At 44.3% G+C, this 8,858-nt stretch overlaps 1 protein-coding gene across 1 annotated transcript in view; it reads right to left on the bottom strand.

Annotated features, from left to right (window-relative positions):
- The window catches only part of LOC147026523 (zinc finger BED domain-containing protein 5-like), an 8,430-nt gene extending 2,574 nt beyond the window's left edge, over positions 1–5,856 (bottom strand). The window contains exons 1-2 of the mRNA XM_085883581.1: positions 5,790–5,856; positions 1,922–2,730 (exon numbers count right to left, since the gene is read on the bottom strand). Of these exons, the coding sequence (XP_085739707.1) occupies positions 1,922–2,730; positions 5,790–5,856 (876 nt within the window). The remainder of the gene's footprint in view (positions 1–1,921; positions 2,731–5,789) is intronic.
- Between the last annotated feature and the right edge of the window lie 3,002 nt (positions 5,857–8,858).

Below are 8,858 nucleotides of genomic sequence, written 5' to 3'. Positions count from 1 at the left end.
GAGTGGTAGGCTCTTAACAGAGGAGTCTGAAGTGAAGGCCCGCTGGGCCGGTTACTTTGAGCGGTTGCACCAGGCTGATCCACCAGCTGTCGAGTTGGACGTCAATGGTGTTACAATCCCTGTTGCTGACCCTCCAATCAATTGTGGTCCACCTTCGCTTGTGGAAACACGGGCTGTGGTGAACCGGTTGAAACAGGGTAAAGCTCCAGGGATCTGTGGCATCCATGCTGAACTTCTCAAGGCTGGTGGAAATGCTGCACTCGTGTCGTTGCATGCAGTTTTGTGCTCTGCCTGGAACACAGGCATCATCCCAACTGATTGGAAGAGGGGCCTTGTTGTCCCTCTCTGGAAAGGGAGGGGTGATCGCCAAGACTGCAACAACTACCGAGGGGTGACGCTGCTCTCAGTGCAGGGCAAGGTCTTTGCTCGGATAATTTTTGAGAGGGTTCGCCACCATCTGCTTGAGCACCAGCGTCCAGAGCAGTCAGCCTTTACACCAAAGAGGTCAACGATTGACGTAATCCTTGCTCTTTGTGTCCTCAACGAACGCAGACAAGAGTTTCGGCAGGGGCTGCTTGCAACCTATGTTGATCTTTCTAACAGCTTGGTTTGATTCAGTGAATCGGGATGCCCTCTGGAGGATTCTTGGTCTTCGTGGGGTGCCACCAAAACTGATCGATCTGATGTCTGAACTCTACTCTGGTACTGAAAGTGCTGTAAAGTGTGGTGGTACCATCTCTGACTTATTTCCAGTTGTTACTGGAGTTCGTCAGGGGTGTGTACTGGCCCCCACACTTTTCAGCACTTGTATGGACTGGATTTTAGGGAGGATGTCGGAAAGATCAAACTGCGGTGCATCGTTTGGGAATGTCAAGATCTCGGACCTTGATTTCGCAGATGATGCAGTCATCTTTGCAGAGACTTTAGATATCCTTTTGGGGGCCCTCGAGGTGCTGAATGAGGAGTCGGAGCCGCTGGGATTACGGGTTTCTTGGGTCAAAACTAAGATCCAGGCTTTCGGTGACATCTTGGATGCTGCTGTCCTGTCTGTGTCTGTTTGTGGTGAGGGTGTTGAGGTCGTGCAGAGATTCACTTACCTTGGCAGTGATATTCATGTCTCTGCTGGTTGTGAGTCAGAGGTCAATAGACGTCTGGGTCGGGCTTGGGGAGTAATGGATTCACTGGATCATGGGGTGTGGCACTGCCGGTACCTGTGCGGGAGGACGAAAGTCCAAGTCTTCAGGTCCTTGGTGCTTCCATTCTTGCTCTATGGATGCGAGACTTGGACTCTGACCAAGGATCTGAGATGGAGACTTAATTCCTTTGGTACCAGGTCTCTTCGGAGAATCCTTGGCTATCGCTGGTCAGATTTTGTGTCCAACGAGCGTTTGCTGAGAGAAACTCGGATGAGGTTTTTTACCTGCATGGTCCGTGAGCGTCAGTTGCGGCTGTATGGACATGTGGCTCGTTTTCCTGACGCTGATCCTGCTCACCAGATTCTCTCAGCGAGGGAGTCTCGTGAGTGGAGGAGGCCGATGGGCCGACCACGTGCCTGGTGGTTGCAGCAGGTTGACCAGCATCTCAGGGAGATGGGGATGGGCCTGGCATCTGCCTGGGGGAAGGCCAGACGGAGGCCCCTGGAGTACCGGCAGAAAGTGGATGCAGCGACGCGCTGTTCTGGCGCATGCTCCCATACCTGACCTGAGTTCCCAACCTTTTTCTGATCGAGTACCACTTGGAGGTCCCATACCGTCGCCGTGTACCACCTGGTTCCAGAAAAACTCAATTCGATAAGATATCAATTTATTCACAAGTAGAACACACAAATGAACTAACTGTCAACAAAGAACAAAATTTAATGTGAGGGCTGCATTTGTTTCTTCTCCACCAGCTGGTCGATGTGGGGCATAGCTTTGCTCACAGCACATCGGAAATCATGCCCGGGTGCAGCAAGACAGTTCCGGCTCTTTGACTTGATGGTCATCATAGCTGAGAACCCCTGCTCGCACTCCCACGTAGAGGGGAAAATCATTAGCTGGAGAACAGCGTGACGGGCTAGTGTTGGGTACGAGGAGGCCATGGTCACCCTGATGCTCATAGGAGAGCATTCCTTGTGCTTTGTCTTTGCTGTCTCGTCAGCCTGGATATCTATGCGCTCCTCTTGTTCCCCGGTCCCGACAGGCAGATCACCTGGTTTAACGGAAAATGGATTGGTGATGTAGGCACAACATGTAATGTTTGGGAAGTAATGCATCAACTCAGTCTTGAGCAGTGAGAGGTGACGGACGATTTCTTGGGAAAATTCATCATTGGGCTCGCTCTCAAGGGTAGTCAGGAGTTCGAATATTCCGTAGCGTTTGCTCTCCATGTTCTTGATCCAGAGGTCCAACTTCCGGACAAACGCTCTCAGCTTCGAGATGAAGTCTGAGACAGTGCAGTTGGGCCCTTGGAACGACAGGTTTAAGTGGTTGAAGACCCCAAAAATGTCCGACAGGTAGGCCAACCTTGAGATAAACTCCTCGTCCTCCAGATCTTTTTGAAAATCGTGTTCTTTCTTCGTGAAGAATACAAGGAGTTCATCCCTCAGTTCAAAGAGACGCCTCGTCGTATTTCCCCGGGAGAGCCAGCGAACCTCTGTGTGGTAGAGGAGACAGGTGTGGTCGGAGCCGAGATCTTCACAGAGCAGTTTGAACAGCCGAGTCTTCAGGGCGGATGTTTTAACGAAATTAACTATTTTGATTAAACACATTCACAGTATGGAGGCAGCGGGATAACTGCCAGTGCCGAGTGTGTGTCAGGGTTCCCAGATGTATCAGGCCAAATCATTTTTTTTAAAGGTTGAGCCCGAAAGTGCTCGCGAACCACCTGGAAGGCCTTCGTGTACCACTAGTGGTGCGCGTACCACAGATTGGGAACCACTGTTATAAGGCAACAAAAGGTGCAAAATTTGAAAGGGGGTGTAGACTTTCTGTCGGCACTACAGGTGAGATTTGTAAAATCCTCAATTTTGATTTGATTGACTTGAAATTTGAAGAGGATTTTCACATTTGGTCGCTGAATTTAACCACCAATTTATTTGAGGTCCAGTTCGTTTTATGGATTTCGCAAGTATCGTGCTATGCATGACATCTTTCTTGTTTTGTTCGTTTGTCTGCACAGAAAGCGAGTTGGTGTATTAATTACATTAGATCCCTATATACCTTGCGACCTTGCATCCCTTAAGACCACTAAGAGCCATAAGACTCCAAAGATCCTTTACAACCCTAAGGCCTTTTAATTTAAGATCTCTAAGGCCCTTTGGAGCCTTTAAAATGCAAAGACCCTTTGAGACGCCTAAAACCCTTTATAACCAGAAGCTGCTTTAGAATCCAAACACCCTTTGAGACCCTTTGGAATCCGAAAACCTTTTAAGACCCTTGAAGACAACTAAGACCCTTAAGAGCCCGAAGAACCTTTGGACCTCTAAAACTTTTTCTGACCTCACTAAATTTTCAGACCTTTCACCACCATCCCATGTCCAAACACACATAAGACCCCAAAGACTCTTTAGAACCCGAAGACCCTTTAGACCGAGAAGATCCTTCAGACCAAGAAGACCCTTTTGACCAAGAACACCCTTGTAACCCCAAATACCCTTTAAGACTCCAACGACCCTCAAGACCCCCACAAGACCCTGAAGATCCTTCAGACCACCAAGACCCTATAAGACCCCGAGGCCCTTAAGACCCCAAATAACCTTTAGACACTTTAGATCCCAAAGACACTTTCAACCCCTAACACCCTTTAGACTCATAATACCCCCTAAGACCTTCGAGAACCCTTTAAAACCTTAAGATCCTCAAGACCCCAAATACCCTCTGGAATCCGAAGACCCTGTAGTCCCTGTTGACTACTCAGACCCCGTTACACCCTTGAGAAACCTTAGACCTCTAAGACTCTTTAGATCCTCTTCGACCCTTTCAAACTTCAAAAACTGTCTTCAAAAACTTCAAAAACTGTAAGACTCCTTTCTAGCCTTTAGACCTTCATACCGTTCAGATATTTTAATACGCTGGAGACCCCTTTGAGTTTTAGACCCCTTTTATATGTTTTAAGGCCCTTTAGACCCTTTCAGACAATTCTGACACTTTAGACTTTAAATTACACCCTTTAGACACCTTTGACCGTTTAAGACCCTTTAGAGTTTAGACACTTGAGACCATTTTGACCTTTAGACCATTTGACCTTTCCAACTTTTCAGACCTTTGACCTCAACGCATTTACAACTGGAGCATTTGGACCTTTAATTTGCAATCAACAAGCTTTCATTTCGTACATCCTTCCATTTATTTGCCATCCAAAATACACCATACAAAACAAGTCCTGGCAAACGTCTGCAATCTCTGATTGCTCTTTCTTCTTGATCATTGCATTGCTTCATGTATTCCCATCCGGTGACAATGTTCTAAATGATGTACCTGGTCTTGGGGTGATTCTGGCTGTGGTGGTCATTTCATTTGGTGGTTTTAGAGGACCCATTAAGGGAACAATTTGTTGTGGTTTCCATGCCGCTTCAACGACCACGTCATGTGACTTAGGTTGCACACCCCAATTTGATTGAGTCACGTGACGCCTATCGGCATGACAATGGACTGTTTTAGGGCTCCCAATGTGCATGTTAACATGCACTGAGATGCAGATTTGACAGAAGGGGGTCTTCAAAACGGTTGACCATTGTGGTCGCTTTGACACGACATGTCGGATTTGAACCGGGCAACTGAGATGACTCGGATGACCGTAACAGTACTATGCCTATTTATATGGTTTACAGCAATTGTTTCTGTGCCAACTGTAATTGGTTCCACATTGAATTCAAGTACAGGAGTTGCATTAAATATGGTAGAGACTTCGTATTTTCCAGGTCGATGCTTGAGCCAGCTCATGAGATTTTTTTATTCAATTTTACGGATGTCTAAATGTGCGACTTCAATTCCATGAAAGGCAGGGAGTGGGATCTCACCTTTCTTTGCTGTTACCAGGTATTTCAGAGGAGAACTGAGCTCTCTTGGAGAAGAAACTCCCAAAGGTATTGCCTTTGGCACTCATTGCAGCCAGTATATATTAAATGCACTGCCTGCTAACACCTTCAAAGCTCGAACCATCAAACAACTTGGTGCAGATGTCAGTGAGCTAACAACTTACACTGGTCAGCAAAACAACCAGCAGTGACATTTCTCGGTATGAACAAGAGTTGTTTATTTGCTTTGTACCAAGAGTATTGCACTCAGCGCCTGGTTTGGGAGAAATGCTCAAGATCATTGTGGATTATCATTCTGACTTTCATGTCTGGGTGCTGCTCAGGAAAGATGATGAATGACAAACAGTGCCATCCTTTGGATGGACATTAATCTGGGGGATCGTTTGCAGGCAAATTTATGAATGTTAAAAATTGCACCCTGTCTTTCAACAATGAATAAACGAGTTCCATAAAATTCTGCCCTCAGCCTGGTGTTGGCGCAGTGGTTAGGGCAGCGGCTTGGGATCCAAAAGGTCCTGAGTTCAAGCCCCGTTGGGCCACCAGGGGGTTGACTCAGCCTGTTATCCTTCCGAGGTCGGCGAAATGAGTACCAGTGTACTAGGCCGATGTATACCCCGGTTAAAATAGGTGTACCAGATCCCTGTGTCGCAAGAGGCGACCAGGGTTGCGTCAGGAAGGGCATCCGGTGTAAAACATGTGCCAAATCACTATGCGACCCCTAATGGGAGCAGCCGAAAGAAGAAGAAGAAGATAAAATTCTGCCCTAACTTACATGTGTGTAGCATCAGTGGCACAGCCTTGCTTCCCGGCAATGATGATACGACAGCCAGGAGCTCCATATGAGGGGAAACAAAAAGAAGCACCTGGCCATCAAAATAACTGAAGCTCAGACTGTATTTTGTAAAGATAAAATGATTAACCACCATTCCATTTCCATCCCCATATTCCCAGTCTTTATTGCCCCTATTAACCCTTCTTAACTCAACCATCATATTTACTGGTTGCAGTGTTTCTTTATCTCCTCTCTCTCTATCCTCATTTCCTGTTCATTCTGTTGCTTAGTGTGTCCAGGATTTGCCTTGCTGCCTGACTGTCAGTATATACTGTTCACTCCTTGCTCTTCCATGATGCTCGATGTTGTTAAAAAAATTTTTTTTAAAGCATTGTGAAAAATACACCTTATTTATTCAACATATAGCATCCGAGTCAAAATAATGTATCTGCGTTTTTATTATGAAGTCACTTTATCATCATATTATCAATGTAATCACTTTACTTTGTCTGTCTTAGTTAAATAATTACAATATTAATTATTATTACTGTAACTATTGAAATAAATATAATAAATTCTCAGATTTGGACAATTAAAGCAGAACTGCAACAATTAAAAATTACCTGTAGCAAGAAAGAGTGAATGTGGAAAAAATAAAACCTTAATTTTAACTTACTCTTGATTGGGCTCTGCGTGGAGCTTCCAGGAACACGGGAAGATGGTCGACAGACCGGACAAACACAAAAGTGAACATAATATAACGAAAAAAAAAATAAAGGAAAAAGTGATTTATTTATCTGCAAAAAACATTCAAAGGACCCAAGAAATATGGAGATTAAATCATTATTGAGAATAGCCATGAACATATACCTCCATGTGGCTTTTCCAAGCTGAGTCCTGCACTGACCATACTTCCTGTCCATTGACTCAAATTCCCCCGATAGCTTTATGTGATCAAACAATGTGTGTGATGTAAGAGCAAGATATTAAAAATGAATAACTCCCAAAATAATAATTACTACTTTGACAGTCCAGCATCGTTTGTGTGTGTGTGTGTGTGTCTCTCTATCTCCCTCCCCCCACCCCCCCCCCGCATCATTCCCACGTTCTTGTAGGGTTGACCAGAGAAAGCTCACCTTTGTCATAAGTCTTTCAAGACCATCAGGCCAGGCCTGGTGTACGAATGAAGATGGCAGGAATTCGCAATTTGGCCAGAGGGCTGGCAATAACTCGTGCCTACTCTCTGCGAGCCTCAGGTCCACTTTTTCAATCTTTACATGGTTTGCATTCACCAAGGGAAGGGGAGCATTTCGCGATTGCAATTTGGCGATGATATACCCGAATAAATGTGACGGGGATGACAAAGAGACTGCTAAAATATTGCATGACTTCTCCAGCCTATTTACTTCAGACATTTTTTGGATGACATCCCCACTCCCCAATCTTAGTAAACAAGTGTAGAATGGTAAGAAAATGTAACTATTAGTGAAGAGAACATCCAGATATTAATATAAAAACGTATAAGTCCCCAGGCTCTGTTGGATTGAAATCATGGTTACAAAAGGAATATGTGGATTTCCAAAGACTGGACCTTCAACCAATTACGCAGAAGGGTTTTTCTGAACATCCCGCTGAACAGTAAAAAAAAAGGCGACACCAATTCACAATGATATTACCAAGATGCAAGCATCCAATAAGACTATTTAATCTTATACTCCCATGCAACTTGATTTCGAAGTTCATCAAAAATCATGCAATAAAGAACATGAACCTTAGCCATTTCAGTGAACACCAGCACCGCTCAGATCATCGAGTCCAGATAAGTCAATGCCAAAGCACAGGATTATGGAGTGAATGTCACTGCAATATCGCTGGGTTTCCAGAAAGCCTTAGACACAGTTCTCTATCAAATATTAGAAGCGAAACTCAAAGCAAATGGCATCAGCAGGAAAGTCATGAGCTGCATCATGAGCTTTCTGACGGATATAAAATAATGGGAAGGCTGCAAAATCATATTCGGAATGGACAGATATTATAAGTGAACTTCCTCAATGTATTGTTTCTAGATCCATCTTGTTATTTGTGTTTTTATTATTGATGTTTCTGCAACAATATAAAGAGTATATGTAAAGCACTCGCTGATGATATAAAGCTGATTGAAATCATTACCAAGCTGTTTGTATCCCACTGATGGGCCGGATCTGAATCAGAACCTCAACCAAAATTTAATCGGCTTGTTCTTGTCACCTCCCAAACTCATCCACCTTGTTTTGTCATAACTCGTCCACAACCTTTTTAAAATATTGTGCTATGTATCGTTTTTGGCTCTATCTCTCAATGGTGAAGAATCACTTTAAAAAAATTCTCGTATCCACATCCAGATCCGGATCTTCACCAACATCTCATTAATTCGTCCTTGTCACACACCGAACCTGCTTATCAAATTTCGTCTGGATCCATCGACAACATTTTGAGATTTCCTGCTCACAGACAAACAGACAGAGATGAAAACATAAACCTCCGTCCATTATCGGTGGTGGAGTTAAATTTGCAGGACAATCTCCCTACCAAAGGAAAGTCATCACATGAGTAGCTTTTAAAGTTATTGACTTCCAAATGGAAGCAGATGTATTGTGGTGAAAAAAACAGTAATAGAAGGTAGACTTTGGGGTTGGATGCACCTGAGGGAAAGATCATGACAAATTACCTTTTAAGTGGCAAAGGTCAGCCACTGTAAATAAGGTCATGACTATTATGTACGATAAATATTCAGGAGGATGTTCATAGAACTCACACCAGATCTCTGCATTGTGTATATGATGTCAAGTTCGACAACAACTGAAGTGTACCAAATCAGTTTGGGCACAATATTTGAATAAAGACTCACTGTGGTCAAGAACGAGCCATGCGTTGAAAAACATAAATGTTCGGATCTTGGATCTTCTAAGCTGAGCACACAGACAACATGGGTGATGTATGACATAGACCTACAGGAGTCATAGTGAGTCGTAGACCAATGAGACTCTCAGTGAGAACTTCCCAACACAATTGCAGGGCCTTCCCAAGTCA

This window comes from Eptatretus burgeri, chromosome 5 (assembly GCF_056783735.1).
Source record: "Eptatretus burgeri isolate ZD-2024b chromosome 5, Ebu_testis_v1, whole genome shotgun sequence".
Lineage (NCBI taxonomy): Eukaryota > Metazoa > Chordata > Myxini > Myxiniformes > Myxinidae > Eptatretus > Eptatretus burgeri.
The sequence above is the reverse complement of the archived record's forward strand: the minus strand, read 5'-3'. Positions and strand labels throughout refer to the sequence as shown.